Source organism: Phaseolus vulgaris, chromosome 6, assembly GCF_051622355.1.
Source record: "Phaseolus vulgaris cultivar YP4 chromosome 6, ASM5162235v1, whole genome shotgun sequence".
Lineage (NCBI taxonomy): Eukaryota > Viridiplantae > Streptophyta > Magnoliopsida > Fabales > Fabaceae > Phaseolus > Phaseolus vulgaris.
Window position 1 is genome coordinate 26,121,775 of NC_143503.1, and position 22,215 is coordinate 26,143,989.

A 22,215-nucleotide genomic window follows, 5' to 3' on the forward strand; every position below is an offset into this window, starting at 1 on the left:
AAAAGAATTTTTGCAAATACAATTTATACTTTAGCTAATTTTAATTTTTAACTTTTGAAAAATATTTATTTTTTCCCAAAATATATGACTTAATTGTAGTTTGTTGAAAATTGTGTGATGGACACTACTGATTACCCTGAGTTGCTTTTTTCTTGCTGAGTGGCGGCTGAGAGCATCTTTCATTGGTTAACTACATTCATTCGTTGATAAGCCTTCAATTCCTCCCTCTCTCTCTCTCCGTTTCTGCTTTTCTAATGGACTTCTGCTTTACCATTGATAATCATGTTTCTATTTGGATTAAGGTGGGGATGTGTGAGGATTTGAGGGAGTGGATGTGTGATGAAAGTGTGAAGAAAATGAAGGTGTTTAGATTGGGATATGTTAGGGTAAATGTGTGAAGAAAGTTAATGGGAGTTTGTGAGTAATGTGATGGTTATGAGGAAATTTAAATTTTTTTTAAAGGTATGAAATATTACTTTACAGATTAACCCTTGCTTACTAAAAAAATTAATACTAAAATGAGTTGTTTTTGTTTAAAAATGAAAAACTTTCACACATTTCATAGATTTAAAAATTATAACTAAAAAAATATATGTTAAATGTAAATATGTATAATATAAAAACTATAATTATAAAAAAAAATAATGTATTTAACAAATTAAATAAAAGAAGAACTTCAAGTAATAAAATTGAAAAATAAATCAAATCTTATATAAATAAAAAGATATTATTTTTTAATATTAAAAACCCTCTAGAAATGAAAAATAAAAAATACCACAACAACAAAAATATAACGTAATTAACAATAAAAAAAATTCATAAAAAATTATTAAAATAAATTATAACTCAAACATAATAACTATATATAGAAATATATTAATATAAACATAACAAAAAAATAAAATAAAAAGAGAATTTCAAATAATTTCTTTAAATATTAAACATATACTATAAAATTAAAATATAAATCACATCTTATATAAATAAAAAATTACTATTTTTTAATATTAAAATACCTCACAATAAAGCAATCTAAAAAATACAACAGTAATAAAAATATAACTTAATTAACCATAGAAAAGGATTTCATAAAAAATTATAATAAAAAAATAAGGATAAAAACGTATTACTAGTATAATTCGATATAGTTCAATAATTAATTATTATTATTTTGTTTTAGTAAATATCTGTGTTAGTTAAATTTATTTAATAACTAATATTTATAATAAAGTGTAGTTTTTATTAATAAATTATGTAAAAATACGATTATATTTTCAGTATAAATAAATTATGTGTATAAAATAAATAAATTAAATATTTAGTATAAAATAAAATGAAAAATGTGTAGTATAATCTTTTGGTGATGACCATGATCCAACATTTTAATTAGATATAGTATATTCTTTTCTTTAAAAAAAAAACTAAATTCAACCACATTTAATAAAATATTTGATTAGAACTTGAAAAATAGGTATTACCTGATCTACTCTAATAACTAATATATAAATGGAAGATTTTATTTAACTATATTTTTTTTACACTGATTTATAATATTTTATAAAATAATAAACAAACTTAAAACTTCTTTAAAATTTATTATGATTTGTTTCTTCATTTTAAATATTATATATATATATATATATATTTTAAACATTGTAAAATAAATTTTTTAAAATACTAATACATTCAAATGAAACATTGTGATACATTCAAATGAGAGTAAATTTGGAAATAAGGGATGTTGACATGACTTTCCCTCTACATCTCTTCATTTTGAGGAGAGAGGATATTTACTATTTACAGATTTCACTTTCCTGCATATTCCTTGATCCAAATCATGGATATCCACTCACATCCTTCCTCTTGAACAGGACATCCATAGAAGCAAACATGGGTTAATGAACTCCATAACAACCTTAGTTAGTATCTATACATAGTATTAGATCTATTTCCTTTGCTTCATAGATTTTTTCCTTGAGCCTGTTGGATATAGTCTAATGGATTATCTAGAAGAAATTAACTCCTCCCATTCAATTTTCAAACACATTGCTAATTCTGAGAACCATTTCTTTTCAAGGGAATGAATGTGACCCTCTTTGTAGTCTCTCTATATTCTCTTAGAAACCAAACTTAAACTGAAGTCTTTGATGAAAAACTTTCCTTTATATAAGGGGTGAAAAGAGTGGGTGGGTAGCTTAACTTACTCATCTTAATTAAAAGTTAACGTCAAATTTTCTAATTAAGCAACTTATATGTACGTGTTCTTTACGCTTTCTGAGTGCAACATGCACTACAGTGGCACCACTCATCATTAATTCTTCATCAAAAAGTCAAACCTTGATCAATGTTTTTGCAATGTAGAAGATTGACTTCTTTTCCTCTAACAAAAATATTAATCGTCCTTGCCATATTTCTATCTATAACTAAATTGTATAGCAAAGCTAAAAGCTAGAATGCTGCAACTTAAGCTACTGGTCTTAACCTTGATATGGTGGAGTTATAATAATTTTCATGCATATGGTGCAGTTGAAAATTCTCAGACAAATTTACTGAACAAGGGGTGCAGTGCATACAATGCATCCAACTTGCGTAGCTTCTTTGCTAATATGAATGAAACGTTTGAAAGCCTGAGAGCACAGATTAGCAATGATAAGAACAGGCACTTTGCCGTAGAAGATAAAGCCAGGGGAGAGGTGCTCACATATGCTATGTTTCAATGCAGAAACTATCTCTCCAAAACTGAATGTCTTGCTTGCTTCAACACTGCCACCTCTCAAATCCGCAACTGCTCTGCTGCTAATGGCGCCAGAATCATATACGACTCCTGCTTCCTCAGGTTTTTATAATGAACACACTTTTCAAATATAATATCTATATTGCGTACGAGTTCTTGGTTTTTTTTCAACACATGAGTATTTCTTGTAATGGACAGTTCAATATATTCACATTAGTCAGTGGTTGAGCATTGAGCCTGAACATATATTTGATTTTGATGTTGGGTATTCTGAAAATGTGAGATGAGGTATGAGAGCGACAGGTTCTACGATGAAACCAATGAACCTGGCGGTGGTGTATCATGTGGGAACACGAGTTCAACCGTCACTGGTTTTAGAGTAGCTGTACAGCAGGTGTTAATGGAGCTCCAAGAAGCAACACCAAAAATTAAAGGTTTTTATGCAGCTACAAAGACACCGGTTGTTGGTGGTAGTGCAATTTATGCCGTTTCACAGTGTGTTGAAACAGCCATAAAGACTAATTGTCTGAACTGCATGCAAGTTGCATTTAACAACTTACAACGTTGTCTTCCCAACACAGATGGAACAGCATATGATGCTGGCTGTTTTATGAGATACTCCACCACATCTTTCTTTGCTGATAATCAAACCATTGATATTGCACCCTTTTTAAAACAAGGTACAGCTGTGCAACAATTCCCTTTCTTTTGAATAAAAAATAAAGTTTCTAATAAAAAAACATGCCTTCAGTTTTTATATGGTACCTGCTGACCTCGTTTGGAACTGATGTCAATTTTTTTACTTTATCGCAGGAGGTTCAAGGAAGAAGTGGGGTATTATAAGTGGTGTTGTTGGAGCTGTTCTTCTCCTCCTTCTTTTGATTGCTTGGAGATGGTATGGAAAATCTAAGGGGGTCCACAGAGGTATGTAAATTTGAAAAGTCTTCAATGCAATGTTTGTTATTAATACTTCATGATTTGCATTTTAGTGCTTTTCAATTCGGAAAACAAAATATATAATGATATAGAACGAAAAAGATTTCTTCAATACAATTTTGTTCTTCAACATCTGTTTTTTTCATCCAATAACTCCACAATTGAATATTTTTTGGTTTCCTTCATGATTGGTTTTTGATTATTGTGTGGATAATATTTTTTTTCTCCCAAGATCTCTTAATAAGTGTTCTATTTATAAGCACAAAATAAGCAAATCTAAAAGATCTGAATATTGGTGTTTTTTTATGGATTGCTATTTCGAGTATTGCCCCATTGGACTTCTTATGTGAGGATATGGGTCAAATAATAAATATTCCTTACTTATATTACAAAATCAGAAGTGGTGTGTGTTCTTAATTAGCAGGTGACATATTAGGAGCAACTGAGTTGAAAGGTCCAGTTAACTATAAGTATAATGATTTGAAAGCTGCAACAAAAGAGTTCAGTGCTGAAAACAAACTTGGAGAAGGAGGTTTTGGTGATGTATACAAGGTAAATTTGTGTTGTATTTTTCAATACTTTTATGAAAAAGCATGTTCAAAGACGATGATCATTGGGCATTTTTTAAAGCTAGTAATTATATCTTATTTTTATTTTGAAGAACAAAATATAAAGAAGCCCGTTTTGTTTTTCAATAGAAAAATATCCTTGCTGAAAAATATTTAAAACCAAAAAGAGGAATTTCAATCATATATACAAACCATTTCTAACAGGGTACTCTGAAAAATGGAAAAGTTGTTGCCGTAAAAAAACTAGTTTTGGGGAAATCAAGCAAGATGGAGGATGATTTTGAAGGCGAAGTGAAGCTTATAAGTAATGTTCATCATCGGAATCTTGTTAGACTTCTTGGTTGTTGCAGCAAAGGTCAAGAGAGAATCTTGGTTTATGAGTATATGGCAAATAGCAGTCTGGACAAATTCTTATTCGGTACATAATTCATGTCAAACACTGATACAAATTCCATTTTCTTTACACATATCTATTCATTTTCTTTCCTATCTTGGCAACAATCTTACTTGGGAAAGAAACAGGTCACAGAAAAGGTTGCCTCAGTTGGAAACAACGCTATGATATAATTTTAGGCACAGCAAGGGGACTGGCATATCTGCATGAGGAATTCCACGTGTCCATCATACATAGAGATATCAAGACTGCTAATATCCTGTTAAATGATGATCTTCAGCCAAAAATTGCTGATTTTGGGTTGGCAAGGCTTCTTCCGGAGGATCTTTCCCATCTTTGCACAAAATTTGCAGGAACATTGTAAGCAAAACTATTGCGTTACATTAATTTCTTTACATTTATTTGAGCATCTGCAAAAGAGACAAACTAAAAGCTTATGTGGGAAAAACGTAAGATGCCACGAGTGACATATTTTGTTAATATATTATGCACTTGCAGGGGATACACAGCACCTGAGTATGCAATGCATGGCCTATTATCAGAGAAGGCTGATACCTACAGCTATGGCATTGTAGTCTTAGAAATAATAAGTGGTCAAAAGAGTACCGATGTGAAGGTTGATGAGGATGACAGTGAATATCTTCTTCAACGAGTAAGCAAGTTGCTATAATTAACTAGGAATTATTGTTTTTCTCTTGACATGATACCATGTCATTGCTTTGATTTTCACTTAACAGTCATGGAAACTGTACGAGAGAGGCTCTCACCTGGAGCTGTTGGAAGAGGCTATAGACCCTAATGAATATGATGCGGAAGAAGTGAAGAGAATAATAGAAATTGCTTTATTATGCACCCAGGCAACAGCTGCAACGAGGCCAACAATGTCTGAAGTAGTAGTATTGCTCAAAAGCAAGAACTCAGTGGAGCACATGCGACCAACTATGCCTGTGTTTGTTGGAACGAATGTGATGACTCGGGAAGGCAACTCTACTAGTTCATCTAATGCTACTGCTTCCATTTCTATTGCATCAGCTCGATGATAATGGGATGTGGAAAAAGGGTTGTGATTACTTTAACTAAGAAGTTAACAGAATAATTTAGATACATGTGGATTGCTTTTTCATTTCAGTTATTTATGAATGCTACAATTAAAGTAGAACGTATGTTAGTGACTGGTGGTGTTGACATTTATTGTTAGAGTTAAGAATGTTTTGTCAACGTGTGATGATATATACTTTTTCCTTGTTCAAAATCATGCAATTGTGACTCCAACTTGATTTTCTTTGTTGGTTGATTTTGTCGAATTAGATTAACTATTTACTTGTTTTAAAAATAGCTAAATCAGTGTTCTGTTGCCTGCTATTTCTGTAATCTTCAGCTTGCTCCTTTTTCTTGATTTTGCCCCATTCTTGAACTGCAATTTGGCTTGGAAAGAACACATGCTCTAGGGTAGGGTGTCATCATTACCATCCTCTAAGTGACTGACTATTTAGTAGACTAAGGGAACCAAATACTTGTGTGTTCTGTCTATTGTCATCAGACACTAAGTATCTTAAACAGCTAGATATTACGATGCAGAAACCTAATCTACTGGTCTTAACCCAGATTATTTGAATAGTTACTGTTATAAAAATTAACCCAGATTATTGACACATAATAATATAAAATCAGTTAATTAAAATAAAATTTAAAACATAACAGTTTTTTTTTTCACTTATTGTATACAATTTCTTAGTACAATGCAGATCAACATTTGGAACATATATATATGTATCTATGTATGTCAACTTCTTTGTACTGCAGGAGATTTAAGAAAGAAGGAGGCCATTGTAGGTGGTGGTGTTGGAGGTGGAGGTCTACTTCTATCATCCTTGCAGTGTTTGCCTTGCGAAGATCCAGCAAACCTAAGAGGTTTCCAAGAGGTAAGTTATAAATTTGGAAATCTTTAACTTCATTGTGCTTGATATTAGTTCTTGATTTTCATTTTTAGTATTTTTCAAATTTAAAATCCTCACTAGTAGTTTCTTCTTCAACATCGGTGCTTTGCATCCTATATCAGTACAAATTGCAATTGTAATCTCTTTTTATCACAGACTAAAGAAGAAAAGTTAGACCATTTATATAAAGTTAGAAATACTTTATCTACTTGATTATAATGAAGTAAATTCGCTTGAGTTACTTGTATTCTTGTTACTAAATTCAAATCAAATGATAAGAGATTGTTATTTAAGAAAAAGCTACAAAATATTCTTAGTGTTCGGAAAAAATATATATTCAAAAGTTGTTTCAAACTTCATGTTAAGAATAGAAGAGATTTATCCAAGTTGTATAAAACCAAAAAGACATTCTTGTTTTACTTTATCAAAAAATCAAACCTACTTTATTATGTTAGTGTGTAGGCTAATAGTATAAGGTGTAAGATGTAATGTTAAGTGTGCACTCAAATATAATATCTTAAGTATCAATATATACCTATATGTAAAGAAATTCAACATCATTGGTTTTTGTTGTAAACAAATTTATTCTTATTTTATCTTCATATTAATATTTTATTTTAATTATTTCATTGTATAATTATTTAAATTTAAAACTTAAAAAAAAATATTAAATTTGAATGAAACTATTTTTGAGAAACTTACACTACATCTATTTGAAAAGAGTCAAATAAAACTTTAAATTGACTTCCAGTAGTGTTTTTAACGTTACTCGCATGTCCACAAGCACTTCAATGTCATCATAATTATATCCTTAGTCAAAATTCAAAGTTTCAAACCACACATTTGTTCGCCTCCATCCTCAGATTTTGCTATCATCTTAGTCCACCCATGGATATCGCAAATTATATCAAACTAACTCATCATTTAAACCATTATTAAAGAATATGGTGCAACTAAAGATCCAATACCTAACCTTGTTGGTGCTGTGTTCATGGTGGAGCTTAGAGGGTACAGTAGGAGACCCTCAAATATTTTTTCTCAAACGGGATTGCAGCGGATTCACTGCACCCAACTTGTCAAATTTCATCCAAAACCTAAACGCAAGCTTGGATGATTTGACAGCACAAGTTAGCAACCAAAGCAAGCACTTTGCAACGGCTAAAGCAACCTCCGGAACAGATCCTGTCTATGCCATGTTTCAATGCAGGAACTACCTCTCTATCACGGACTGCGCCACCTGCCTTGCCACCGCAGCCGCCAAAATCCGCAACTGCTCCACCGGAGTCAACGGTGCCCGTGTTATTTATGATGGTTGCTTCCTCAGGTACACCTCCATCCGTCTACTATGTGTTCAACCATCTTTTGCTTACCATTCAAAATAGACTTTTTGGCATTCTTAGCTTGATGAAAGAAAACTGAGAGTGACAGGTGATTAAATATTATCATTTTATTTATATTTATTATCATCATCTAAATAAAGTATTTTATTAAAAATTATTGTAAACAAATCATTTTTCATATATGATCAATAGTGGGTTAAATGTGTACAAGTGATTAGTTAATACCAATAAAACATTGTAGTGGATTAGTTGTTTTAGATATGCTGTCATCACAAGAACATGGAGTTTGCAGTTCATGAAACTAAGTCAGGATTGACTTGGATGTTTGATACTTTCAAATGTGTTGACTGTTGAGGTACGAGAGCAATGACTTCTTTGACCAGATCATGCCCCGCAGCAGCATACTTTGTGGAAATCAGACTGCAAATGAAAGCACAGCTTTTAGTGCAGCTGGACAGCAAGTGATAAAGGATTTACAAAGAGCAACACCAAAAATCACTGCCTTCTATGCAGCCACCAAGACACAAGCCGTTGATGGTGCAATCTATGCCATTGCACAATGTGCTGAAACTCTCTCCCAAGATAATTGTTTGGATTGCTTGTCAGTTGAAAGTAGCAGCATACAAGGTTGTCTTCCCAATACAAATGCTAGAGCTTTCGATGCTGGTTGCTTCATGAGATACTCGGAGACACCCTTCTTTGCTGATAACCAAACCGTTGATATCAGTCCTTTTTTAAAACAAGGTACAAATATAATAATTCATCAGCTTAAACTTTTGTTTCGCGTATGTAATCAACTTTTCTTTTTGAATGCCTAATAAAGTAACTACTCTTACTCAAGTCTTTTTTACTATTTATATGAGTTCATGTATATGTAAAACTTATTTAAGTCGAACTTCATTTGTATATGTTGAACGAAGGCAAGTGGATTTCATCTCTATTTGTAGAACAATGTAGATATATATGTTGGAATTTAGGTCAAGTTCCTTGTTGTGTTGAAGGAAGAAGTTCAAGCAAGAAGTGGGTCATTATTGGTGGTGTTGTTGGGGGTGCAGCCCTTGTTGCGATCCTTCTTTTATTATTTCCATGGCGTAGAAGACCCCAAAGTCCCAAGAGAGTTGCTGGAGGTAAGACTATTTGGAAAGTCTTAATGTGATGCTTTTGCTATTGCATCCAACTATTGTTACACATGTCTTTTATCTTAAATATTGTTATGAATCAATGAATTCATTTATATATAAAGAAAAATCAAACACATATTTTACTTGGCAGGTAACATATTGGAAGCGACTGAGTTGAAAGGCCCGAAGAAATACAAGTATAGTGACTTGAAAGCTGCAACAAAAAATTTTAGTGAGAAAAATAAACTAGGAGAAGGAGGCTTTGGCGCTGTATATAAGGTACATTTGAGTTGTTCCTCACACTTTCAACGTTAGTGATAGGGATAAATCACTTTGAAACAGAATTTGTAATGATGATGCTGCTACTCAACAGGGGACTATGAAAAATGGAAAAGTTATTGCAGTCAAAAAGTTAATTTCAGGAAAATCCAGCAAGATAAATGACGATTTTGAAAGTGAAGTAACGCTTATAAGTAATGTTCACCACAGAAATCTGGTTCGGCTTCTCGGTTGTTGCAGTAAAAACCAAGACAGAATACTTGTCTATGAATTCATGGCAAATAACAGCCTTGACAAATTCTTATTTGGTAACTAATATGTCAATTTCCAACAGAAAAATTTTGTGTAAAATTTCCTTCTCCAGCTTCTCCTTTTCACACCTCTAATGTTTTGAGCATGTAAACTTGGGAAACAGGTAAAAGAAAAGGTTCTCTCAGCTGGAAACAACGCTATGATATAATTTTGGGCATAGCAAGGGGATTGACCTATCTACATGAAGAATTTCATGTTTCTATCATACATAGAGATATTAAGAGTGGCAATATCCTCTTAGATGAAGAACTTCAGCCCAAAATTTCTGATTTTGGTTTGGTGAAGCTCCTACCTGGGGACCAATCTCATCTTAGCACAAGATTTGCAGGAACAATGTAAGTCCAAAAAAAACCAATTTCAGCTTGAAAAGTTTAAAGGGTAAAATGTATGCATAATAGTTTTTACGATTTGTTAGGGGATACACAGCCCCTGAATATGCACTTCATGGTCAATTATCAGAAAAGGCTGATACATACAGCTACGGCATTGTGGTCCTAGAAATCATAAGTGGTCAAAAGAGTACTGATGTTAAGATTGTTGATGATGACGCTGAAGATGAATATCTTCTTCGAAAAGTAAGGATTTCCTAAAAGTATGTATAAAAAATTGCTTTGTTTTTCTTGTGACAACTTACTACATCATGACCCTTCTCTTTTACTGTAACAGGCATGGAAATTGAATGAGAGAGGCATGCACTTGGAGTTGGTGGACAAAAGCTTAGACCCTAATAGCTATGATGCAGAAGAAGTGAAGAAAGTCTTAGACATTGCTTTGTTATGCACTCAACCATCGGCTGCAATGAGACCAGCCATGTCTGAAGTAGTAGCTCTACTCAGCAGCAATGACTTACTTGAGCATATGAGACCTACAATGCCTCTCTTTATTGAATCAAAGTTAAGACCCCACAGAGATATCTTTGCCTCAACTGGTTCTTCTGCATCTAATGGTACTGCCTCCGATTCTATAGTACCTGCTTAATGATTAATCATATGATGCAAATGTTAGAGGGTGAGAATGATGTTGTAAAGCATGCAGAATAAATAATCTGAGTTAGTTGAAATGGTTAAGTCTTGGAAAATTAAGCTTTCGGTTAACTCCAGCAGTGTTAGATTTTTGTGTAAACACCCATTCGTGTATCAGTTGCATGTTATCTTATCTCAGTTCTTCAAAATAGTACATAACTCTTAAAATTGTGATTGAAATAATTTATAAATATTTTTTAATCCACCATGTATTTTTAAAACAAAATCTTGAAACTCCAAAATTCTTCTTCCTCTCATTTCCTTAACCATGTTCAAAAATTTTCATGTACCTCCATATATTCTCTTTACACTTTCATATTTTTTTTTTACCAATACTTTTTTTTTAAGTATGATGGTGAAGTGTGATATCACTGATGATTGAGATAATTTTTATGGTGTTTTTAATTTTTTTTACTGTGGTGTCTTGTTCTAAGATTTTCTAACATTTTTTTATGAAAGAATTTATGCAAGAAAAGAGTGTAATATCTTTCTTTCTTAAGTAACAAAGAATTTAGATTCATAAAAAAAAACAAAAGAATTTAGAAGTTTGGAATGTGTTATCCTTATTGTAAGTTTATATCTAAAACTGTTACTGAAATCTAGATTTTATTGTGTAATAGAATTTTTAATTCACTTTTTAGCAAGCAGTTTAGAATATCAAAATATATCATTGACTTTGTATTATACTGTCCAAGAATTTCATTTCGTGTGGCTTGTGATTTTTAAAAAAATATCATAACATATCCAAATTAATTATATTTTACATACTTCATACCATATAAGTTTGCATAAACGGAATGAGCCGCACGATATAAGGACAAATTAGTAATATACTCTCTTCAACGACTTCAACATCTCCAATCATACATTTAAAGTAAGGATAAAATATATTATCACATGATTCTATACATTGAGAATTAAATATAAAATATTATAATCAAATTATAAATTATAAATTTTATATTTTGTATAAATTAATTTATTAATAAATTTAAATAATGTTTATATTTTTAATAATAAAATAATTAATTATTATATTGATTAAATTAAATACTATTTTAGAAACTAAAAAAAATGTATTGATTTCTAATTTAGTTTCTATTATTGATAAATAATTTTTAAATTGATATCTAATTAGCTACAATGTTTTAACTATCAATTATTTAGATTTTAAATTTGGTAGAAAAACTTTGATAGTTAATTAGATACCAATTTAAAAACTAATATAGAAATCAATAATTTTTTAGTCTTTAAAATAGTATCTAATTTAGATAATATAACAATCAATTATTTTTTTTAAATTAATTTTTATTTAATGATTTTTTTTGTAATAATTACAATTTACTAAGAACTCTTAACATTACTGATATTTCTTTCTTTGTTCTTTAAACATTTTTTATTTCTTCTACTTTACATTGTTTTTTTAAAGTTTAATGGATATACATATTAGAATAAAACATTTATATTATTAATTAATTAATTAATTTTATACTAGTTAACAATGTAATTATAATTATAAAGGAATCAACAACAAAATATTTAATTTTTCAGAGACAAAAGAATTACAAAAGAAAAGAAACTAAACAAATCTACAAAACTCTCCCCTATCAATACATTATTTACACATTATTATTATTATTGAATCATGATAAAGTTGTTTATAAGTTGATAATGAATGAAATGGTTCCTTAGTTTATTTAATGAAGCTTTGAATTTTTTCTTAGATGTTTAATCTAAAAGCCTAGGTTTTGACATTGACCAAGTAAGATGCCAAAGAAGAACATAGACAGACTATGCATGCAGTTTCTACTTAATGACAAGGTTAATGTTGGATCAATTTAATTAATCCAGCTATTTGCATAACAATTTAATTTATATGTTTTTTTATTTGGATTAATTAGAAGAGTTTATGTTTTGGTAGACTTACTCTAAAGTCTTCTTGAAACAAAGATTATAAATAAAATTTTTATAAGGGTTGAATCACTCCTAAATTATTTATATTTATTTATTGTTTATTGTTGTTAAAAAAAATCACAAATGAAATTATAATGATATTATAATATAAAACCCAGCACTAACTTTGCTTATATCACATTCACTGCCACAGATTCTCCTTGGGTGGCTTGTGACTTCTGAACAAAGTATCATTACTTACTAAATTAAATTTAACACATCTCATGTTATCCTAGGTTTGTGCACATGATTCTTCAATTATTCAAAAAAAGATAATTAGTTTATAAAAATTCAAATCGTGAACATGTTTAGCCGCCTATTTTTATTTATTGGATATCCAACTAATTAATCACTGTATAATTCTTATGTCCAGCCAACAAAAGTGATCAACTATGGGAAAATATATACTAATATTGTATCTAGAAGGGACATAATAGTGTTGGTGTTTTGAAATGACCTTTTAAAGCCCTCACTGTGGAACTAGAGAACAATTCACTCTTTAATTTTAAGTCACTTCTCTGTTGTGGGAATAAGGAAAAGTTTGAATTTAAAGAATAAATCATTTAAACTTATTACATGTATGTAAAAAGTTGGAGTATCCAAATTCCAATGTTCATATATGTGCTATTCCATTTAAAGAATTCGGGTAAGATTTAAAATTCATTCTATAATTTGATGCAATTCATATTTAATAACCAAACAATATAAATTATTTTTAAAAAAATTTAACATAATTTTTAACCATTTATTATTATTATTATTAAGAAATTTTTTACAATATCAAAGATATTTTTATAACTCAGAGAGATATATTAGACCTTGTAACTTATAAATAAAAATTTAAAGAGTACTTTTCATTTAACTCGTACGTTGTTTGGGGTACAATTTGAATCGGTGTAGTGAGCTAAATTTGGAAATATAGGAACTCTGTTCATCTTTAATAGGGGAGTGACAGATGCAGTAGAAGTGTTTGCTTTGACGCAAGTAAAAGTTTGGTCTTGGATTTACGCAAAGTCTACATTTTTCTTACTCAAATTGGGTTCTGAATTCTTTGGACTGTTTGAGGATGATCCGTTAATGTTTTGTTTGCATACTGGTAGGGAGCTTTAGTTAGGAGAATGATAATGTTAATTATGTATAATGATTGGACCATCCTAAAATGGTTCCCATTTATTGATTTTTATTGCTGATAAAAAAAATAAATTTAACTCATACTCTATATTTACTTATTATTTTAAAATATTATACTCATACTAACTTGAATATGAGAAACTCTCCTTTAAAACTCAACCATTCATTAAAAAAAATATCAGACTTTACCAACAAATTGATTCAACACTTCAAAAAAATTCAAACATTAAATCTAGTAACAACAATGTATAATATTTTTTTTACAAGAATAGATATTAATTTGTCAAATTCTATTTTTTGGCGGCTACCAAAACATTAATAATGCAATTAAGTGTTTCTAACATTTCACTCTTGATATATAAAATAACAAATTCATTTAATATATATACTCTTACGTAGGTAATTTTAGATGAGTAGTCTTATTTTCAAAAAACAGTCATCTAAAGCCATAACAATATCTACAAGAATTGTAAATAATATTTTTTAAAGACAATTCATTTTTTTTTCTTTCTAAATACTGTCTTTTGATGTAACGGAATAATTTTAGTGGATTATGGATTTTTATGCAATTGTTGCAAATTTCTTTCTGCGATAAATTAAGATTAATATAATATTTTTCAAATGATCTTATCCAATTTCTTAAATTTTTATAATTCAAATAAAAATGTAAACATAATTTAATAATATTTTTTATTTTTTAAAATTAACTTTCATTTACAGAAGTAAATTAATCTATTGTGTATACAAGATTATCAATAGATTATTAAATGGGAAATTTTGTCATCAATATTATTAAAACCTTTTTTTTTTATACAGTCATTTAGTAAATGTGAAGTAATACTAGTTTCAATAGCCTTTGCTTTAGAAAGCAGAGAAACAGTTAAAAATAGAAGCAAAACATTTTTCTTTTAAATTAATAATAATAATACTGCACTTAAAATTATTTACAATAAAACACATTGTCCTCAGACTTGTCTTTCTGTTTCTACGTCACTAATAAATAGCAGGTTAAATTGTCTAGTCCTTTATTTGATAATATTTAATTAAATCTCTAAATTATTATTTTTACTTGAGTTTTAAAATTATGTTTTTAATTGAATTTTGGTTTGTTAAAAGTTAAGTATTTAAGTGAGTTATATAAGAATGATAATATTGGATTGATGCCTAATTACGTGGCTTTGGTTGCTTCCCACTCATTCAAATCCAATTTTCCAATTGCAGATTTAAATTACCAAATAATTCTACCAAATGAAATAAATTTAAAAACTCAAATTACACAAAAAAAAATTGAATTTATAAATCCAATTCAATTACAAATGTATTCAAAATAAAATTTATCTTAATGAAACCTTAAGAGAAACAAAACTCATTTATTTAACTTATCCATTATCTTGAAAACAACAAAATGTATGTGTACAGAGTATTTAATGTAACAAAGTATAATACATCGTTGACTTTGCATCGTATTCATAGCCAACACTTCAGGTTTTGTATGTATATAGACGTATGCCATGTATTTTTAAACAAAATTTCACAACTTATTCCTAAGAATTAATTATCCTTTTTTTTTTCTATCAGCAGAATTAACACATATACATAAATAAATAAATAAGTGATTTCTGAATTTGGATCACACACCTCCTTCCACTTAATTAAGTTTGAAGTATCTTCTATATTTAGATATTTTTAATAATTTTTTTCATTATGGAGTATCTAAAATATTTTTTATTTTTCTCTTAATATTATACTATTTAATTTTCTCGTGTAACAGGATGATATCAATTTGTTCATTTCTTTTAATCTTTTTCAACTTGTCATTCAATCCAATTGAAAAGGGAGGAAAGCAATGTTGAGAGAGATTGAAAAGAAAAAGAATAAATTAATAAGTAATTTAGAAGAAAAAAGACAAAAATAATGATGACGTCAATAGAATCTAAATTTATAGGACTTAAAATTTAATTAAGCCTATAAATAAAACACTCTACCAAAAGAAAATGCATATAGTTAGGATGAAAAATATTTTAAAAAATACCAATCGTGTTGCATACTTTAAAGAAATCTAAGTCAATTGGTTTCATAGGTTTTGAGTTCTTATAAATTTGTGGTATTGTATTGGATTCATTCTCATTAATAGAATTAAATATCTCTTGATGGAAACATCTTACATTGTTTTTTCCTCTATAATGGTGGAACATAGTTTAGTTGCTAAGATGATTATTACAATAATTTTAAAACCAGATACTCTTAAAGCAAGGTAAGCATAAAAAAGAAAAATACTTTCAATAATGATGCCATTATTAAATACTTTATTTCTTAAACATACTCATTTTTTTACTCACCAAAGTAGTTTAGAATAAAATTGTTATTTACTAACAACATTCAAAATCTCAAGTTTTTTTTGATTAATATAGTTTTGTTTGATAATAAAATTTAAAATAAGTAAATAAATATTTTTTAATATATAATTAATTTATATTACACTTAAATTTTGTAAGAAATATTTTTCTATATATAAATTCCATTTTAGATTTACCAAGAGTATTTTTTTATCAACATAAATAACACATTCTATATATATTCGAGACATTTCGTGCTACATTAACCCTATATAAACAAAAAACATATCCACACCATGCAAACACATGGGCTGCTGCTTCTCTGGTCATTACCCCTCAACTTCAGCATACAAACACTACTGCAAAATCATATCTGTTTCTTCTATTTCTTTATTTTTCTGAGTTTCTATTATCATGAACGTGTCCATATATGCTTTTTTTTTTATAAACAGTTAATTGATTAAAATATTTCTATTTAAAATGTCATTAAAAAATAGTGACATAAAAATGGTGTAAACATATTTTACGTACAAATACAATTACGAGAAAAGCGTGCTAATGTTGTAAGCATAACAGGATAATCATTTCCATAACACTGAAGTAAACGCCATATTTTGTAAGCATCATTATGAGCATTGACTTGGCTTAATTTTCACAATCATTGTTCATTAATTGGTCCAGCCAATACCCCACATAGAAATTCAGACATCAACTTTGCAACAAATTGTTCATATATTTATATATATATAGCAGAGTTCATCCTCCTATAAAGCTAACAAAACCACTCCCCTTTTTAATTCAACATAGTTTACTCAAATCACAGTTCCTAATCAAACCAATACATTTTCTCTCAAACACGATACAAGCTCAAAGCGTGATGCTGCAACTTAAGGTGGTGGCCTTAATTTTGATATGGTGGAGCAGTAATGGTGTTGAAGATGCAGTTGCAGCCAAAGATGCACATTTAGTAAACATGGGGTGCAGCTCGTTCAATGCTTCCGATTTGAGAAGCTTCTTTGCGAATATCAATGAAACGTTTTCAGACATGAGAGAAGAGATTATAAATCAAAGCAAGCACTTTGGCACAGTACAGAAGGCCAGAGGAGAGGTCCTCACATACACTATGTTTCAGTGCAGAAACTATCTCTCCAAAAATGACTGTCTTTCTTGCTTCAACAATGCCACCACCCAGATCCGCAACTGCTCCGGTGGCAACGGTGCCAGAGTCATCTACGATAGCTGCTTCCTCAGGTATCATTTTTTCTATTATGCAGTTTATGATAGGATAATGATATAAAAACTCTTTAAACTATTATTCTCCAGAGAATTATTGAGAGAGAACTTCATCCTATTGGTCGGTCGTAGTGTTCTTCAACTTCCTCCCTGCTTATTTCTCACCTTTCTTTTATAGTCTTGACTCTCGGTCTTTTGGTGATTTTCGAATGGAGTACCTATAAAAGATATTCCAACACTCAAGTCAACATGGGATTCAACACTTGGAGATTTTATGTCTATTTATATTACCTTAGTAGACTTTTCTTATTGGGCTGAATTAGGAAGTTGGATTGCGATTAGGGTCATATTACCTATCTTCTAATCATGAATTTAACTCCGTTAAACATGCATGAACGTAATTGGACTTATGTTATGTTGTCAGTCGGCCCAATGGACGTGAGCCTTTGGTCTGATGGGATCGAGACATGACATTTGTCGTTCGTTCATACCAATAGAATTACTCTTTAACTATTTCCTCAAACACAAACTATTTCCTCAAACACATATATAAGGTGTAAATTATTTCAGTTTCACTTGTTAACTGCTTGTTAATATCATTTGTTTAATTGCATAAACTAATATTTATTTGATTTTGATTTTGATATTGGATGTTGGTGAGAGATATGTAGGTATGAGAGCAACAGGTTCTACGATCAGACCAATGAAATTGGAAGTGGGGTATCATGTGGGAACATAAGTTCAACTGTTCCTGATTTTAAAGTTGCTGGAGAACAAGCCCTAATGGACCTCCAAACAGCAACACCGAAAACTACAGATTTTTATGCAGCTACTAAGACACTGGTGGCTGGTGGTAGTGCTGTTTATGCTGTTGCACAGTGTGTTGAAACTGCCACTGCGATTAATTGTCAGAATTGCATGCAAGTTGGATACAACAACTTACAAAGTTGTCTTCCTAACACAGAGGGAAGAGCATATGATGCTGGCTGTTTTATGAGATACTCCACCACACCTTTCTTTGCTGATAATCAAACCATTGATATTGCACCCTATTTGAAAAAAGGTAGAATTACAGCAATTCCCTTTAATCATAAAAAACGGTTGGTTTAAATATTTTTATAGTTTTTAAAACATTTTTCTATTATTATTGTTAATATAGAAATGCTGGCATGATCGTGTAGTGTCATGCATGTGTTGTGTGAGAGTTAAGTTATTCTAACTTTCATTATTGAAGCTGAGTTAGCAAATACTTACATAGTTAAAATAATAATAAAAAACAAATTTTAAAATAAATGCCAACCTCTACAGACCTGACTTGGAACATGATATCAATTTCATTCTTGCATTGCAGGAAATTCAAACAAGAAATGGGCTATAATAGGTGGTGTTGTAGGAGGGGTTGTTCTTCTCCTTCTGTTGTTTGCCTGGAGAATGTCAAGAAAAAGAAACAAGGTTCCCAGAGGTAATTAACTAAATGATGAAAGCATTCAATGAATGTTTGGCCTTAAAACTAGAACATTAAAATTTCTTTATTTTGTTTCCTAATAACTTGTTTTCTTCATTTTGAATTAACTATTCTGGGGTATAATATTTTAATTACAAAATAAGCAAATCTAAAAGTCATGTTTGTTACAAAATCAAGTGGTGTGTGCTCTTAATTCGCAGGTGACATATTGGGAGCAACAGAGTTGAAAGGTCCAGTTAACTACAAGTATAATGATTTGAAAGCTGCAACCAAAAATTTCAGTGCAGAAAACAAACTTGGAGAAGGAGGTTTTGGTGATGTATACAAGGTAAATTTCTGTTGTATTTTTCAAAACAAAAATACCCTAGCTGAGATATATATATCCAAAACCAGAAGACAAAACACTTTCCCTTTTCAGTCATACAAACTATTTTTAACAGGGTACTCTGAAAAATGGAAAAGTTGTTGCTGTAAAAAAACTAGTTTTTGGGAAATCAAGCAACATGGAGGATAATTTTGAAGGGGAAGTGAAGCTTATAAGTAATGTTCACCACCGAAATCTCGTTAGGCTTCTTGGTTGCTGCAGCAAAAGCCAAGAAAGAATCTTAGTTTATGAATACATGGCTAATAAAAGTCTTGACAAATTCTTATTCGGTACAAAACTCATCTCAACCTCTCAGAATTTCCATTTTTTTTATCAACATACTTATCAAACTTTCCTCTCTTCTCAACAATCTTACTTGTGAAACAAACAGGTAACAAAAAAGGTTCCCTCAATTGGAAACAACGCTCTGATATAATTTTAGGCACAGCAAGAGGACTGGCATATCTGCATGAGGAGTTCCACGTCTCCATCATACATAGAGATATCAAGACTGCTAATATCCTGTTAAATGATGATCTTCAGCCAAAAATTGCTGATTTTGGGTTGGCAAGGCTTCTCCCAGAGGATCGTTCTCATCTCAGCACAAAATTTGCAGGAACTTTGTAAGTAAAAAATATTGCATTCACTTGACATTTGTTTGCATGAAGTGGTAGCAGAAGAGACAAATTAAAATCTTGTTGAGAAAATGTACATGCTATGTGCGAGTGTTCTTTCATTTTATGGACAATTATGATACACAGGGGATACACAGCACCTGAGTATGCCATGCATGGTCAATTATCAGAGAAGGCAGATACCTACAGCTATGGTATTGTAGTCCTAGAAATCGTAAGTGGTCATAGGAGTACCGATGTAAAGGATGATGAAGATGGCGAATACCTGCTTCGACGAGTAAGCAAGTTCCTATATATAGAACTAGGAATTGTTGGTTTTCTCATGACATTTGACCTCATGATTATGAAACCTTTGGTTTTCGCATAACAGGCATGGAAACTGCATGAGAGAGGCTTGTACTTGGAGCTGGTAGACAATGCAATAGACCCTAATGAATATGACGTAGAAGAAGTGAAGAAAATCATAGAAATTGCTTTGTTATGCACTCAGGCATCAGCTTCAACGAGGCCAACAATGTCTGAAGTAGTAATGCTACTGAAAAGCAAGAGCTTAATGCAGCACCTGCAACCAACTATGCCTGTGTTTGTTGAAACAAATATGATCCCTCGGGAAAGCAACTCTACTAGTTCATCTAATGCTACTGTCTCCATTTCTATTCCATCAGCTCGATAGGGTCTTCATGACCTTAAAATAGATACATATTGTTAAGCATTCTACGTGTTGTTGTTGTGAATGTACCATGCTGCATATTTTCTAGTTTATATAGTTTCAAATCATTCAAGTGTAGTTGCAATTTCACATCCCTAGTTATATATGTAAAGTTAAAAAATGCATGAAATTTGATTGTACTTAATTTTCACTTAATAAATAAAAGCATGAAATCAAACATAGTATTCACAAGAACACATAATCATCCCTCTGTCTTCTTTCTTGTACCAATTTATAGGTAATCTCTCCTTTTCCTATAAGCTCATCCCAGATGAAAAAAACATACATTCATATTTCTGATCATGCAAAAACTTCCGCAAGTTTAATTTTCAAAAGTAAAAAAAAGAAAAACTAGAAACATATGAAGGGGATATTGAGATGCTTTCAAGTAATTTCGCCACTAAAAGTGAACTTCAACAAGGAGTAGAATGAGTGTGATTAGGGTTAGTGAAAAAAATGGAAAGGTATGTGGCAATCATGAAGTGTAACACAATGAAAATATCTTTTACATACAAGGAATACTAGTAGGGGAAAAGACTAGGAATATCATAGTGTGGGATATCACGATCCCTAAAATGAAAAAAAAAAAAGATTAAATCGTTGAAAAGGATTAAATCGTTATTGACTCTGTCCACAACTGTGCATAAGAGATTAGAGATTTAGTAAATTAAAATTCTATGTCTCTACATATCATTCCATAACTAATAAAATTGTGATTCTGTTTTCTCCCTACTTGGTATTTATTTTTTCAATTAATTAGTTATTTAATGAAGTTATGAATAATTCTTACACTAGTTATCAAGATATGGATCAATAATTTTCTTGATGACGTTTAACCCAAAAGCCTATAGGTTATTTATGAAATTGACGTGCTTCTAAATAGTAAGATGGCTAGGACTATTCAACCAAATTTATCAACCAAGATGTTTTCATATATATTAATTTAATTTGTACATGTAAACAAATTTCTTCTAACATATCCGATGACTCTCTATATTAGTTAGAAATCATGTGCTTATAAGTTTCAGGTTATTGAATAATAGAAAAATATTAAAGATCTAATTTAGTTATAGTTCACCGTAAATACTTTAATATATATAATATTCAATAAATAATTTAGTTATTTAAAATTTTTAGTTTATTTTAGTTTTGATATTTAATTTGTAACTATAAGTTTTTGTCTAATTTTATTTACAAAAAATATATAATTTATTTAAAAGTTATTCTAAAATTAAAATAATTGAAAATTACAAACTTTAATAAAAAAATATATTTTAAAAATTGTAATTCAACTCAATCCAACTCAATTAAAGATGAATTAGATTAGATCTAACAAAAAAAAAAATACAAAAACTTTACTCAACCCCATCAAATGAATTATTAGATTAGATGATGGGTTTATTAAAATTGAAGTGTATACATGTTTTTCATGCTATCCGATTATTATTATAATAATACGAATTCATTATTAATAAATATTATTATCATGTTAAAAGCCTTGGATCTCCTATTTTTGAGACTGGTTGATTTTCATAAACATGGACATAGTCTAACAAAGAAAATTCAAACAGCCTAATGCATTTATTAAGTAACTTTTTTCTAAATGACTTTTTATTTCAACTTGTCAAGCAAGTTGTGCTAAGTTTTGTCTTAATATGAAAAAAAAGGTCTTGTCGTTTTGTTTAACAAAACTTAAATACAAATAGTTATGGATTTATACCTAAGTCATTATAAGAAAATAATAA

General features: G+C 30.1%; 3 protein-coding genes across 6 annotated transcripts; all 3 read left to right on the top strand.

Annotated features, from left to right (window-relative positions):
- The first annotated feature begins 2,453 nt into the window (after positions 1–2,453).
- LOC137831624 (cysteine-rich receptor-like protein kinase 2) lies at positions 2,454–5,885 on the top strand. The gene is given in 8 exon segments (XM_090303359.1): positions 2,454–2,921; positions 3,018–3,414; positions 3,548–3,658; positions 4,095–4,222; positions 4,444–4,657; positions 4,762–4,993; positions 5,132–5,285; positions 5,371–5,885. Coding segments are annotated over 8 exon segments (2,007 nt in total). The 3' UTR covers positions 5,674–5,885.
- A 1,514-nt stretch (positions 5,886–7,399) lies between these two features.
- LOC137831619 (cysteine-rich receptor-like protein kinase 2) lies at positions 7,400–10,793 on the top strand. Of its 4 annotated transcripts, none has more exons than XM_068639370.2 (8): positions 7,400–7,894; positions 8,266–8,654; positions 8,912–9,037; positions 9,183–9,310; positions 9,405–9,618; positions 9,726–9,957; positions 10,038–10,197; positions 10,289–10,793. In XM_068639370.2, exons 1-8 carry the CDS (start codon positions 7,515–7,517, stop codon positions 10,598–10,600), a joined length of 1,941 nt encoding a protein of 646 aa, XP_068495471.2. In that variant the 5' UTR covers positions 7,400–7,514; the 3' UTR covers positions 10,601–10,793. The 4 variants fall into 4 exon arrangements, with proteins under 4 accessions (XP_068495471.2, XP_090159482.1, XP_090159483.1 ...); XM_090303356.1 differs by having other exon boundaries at positions 10,038–10,214; positions 10,289–10,358; XM_090303357.1 differs by lacking the exon at positions 10,289–10,793 and having other exon boundaries at positions 10,082–10,197.
- Positions 10,794–16,865: 6,072 nt separating this feature from the next.
- LOC137831622 (cysteine-rich receptor-like protein kinase 2) lies at positions 16,866–20,667 on the top strand. Its single transcript, XM_068639373.2, has 8 exons — positions 16,866–17,315; positions 17,969–18,360; positions 18,649–18,759; positions 18,963–19,090; positions 19,203–19,416; positions 19,518–19,749; positions 19,888–20,038; positions 20,132–20,667. Exons 1-8 carry the CDS (start codon positions 16,942–16,944, stop codon positions 20,432–20,434), a joined length of 1,905 nt encoding a protein of 634 aa, XP_068495474.1. The 5' UTR covers positions 16,866–16,941; the 3' UTR covers positions 20,435–20,667.
- Positions 20,668–22,215: the final 1,548 nt, after the last annotated feature.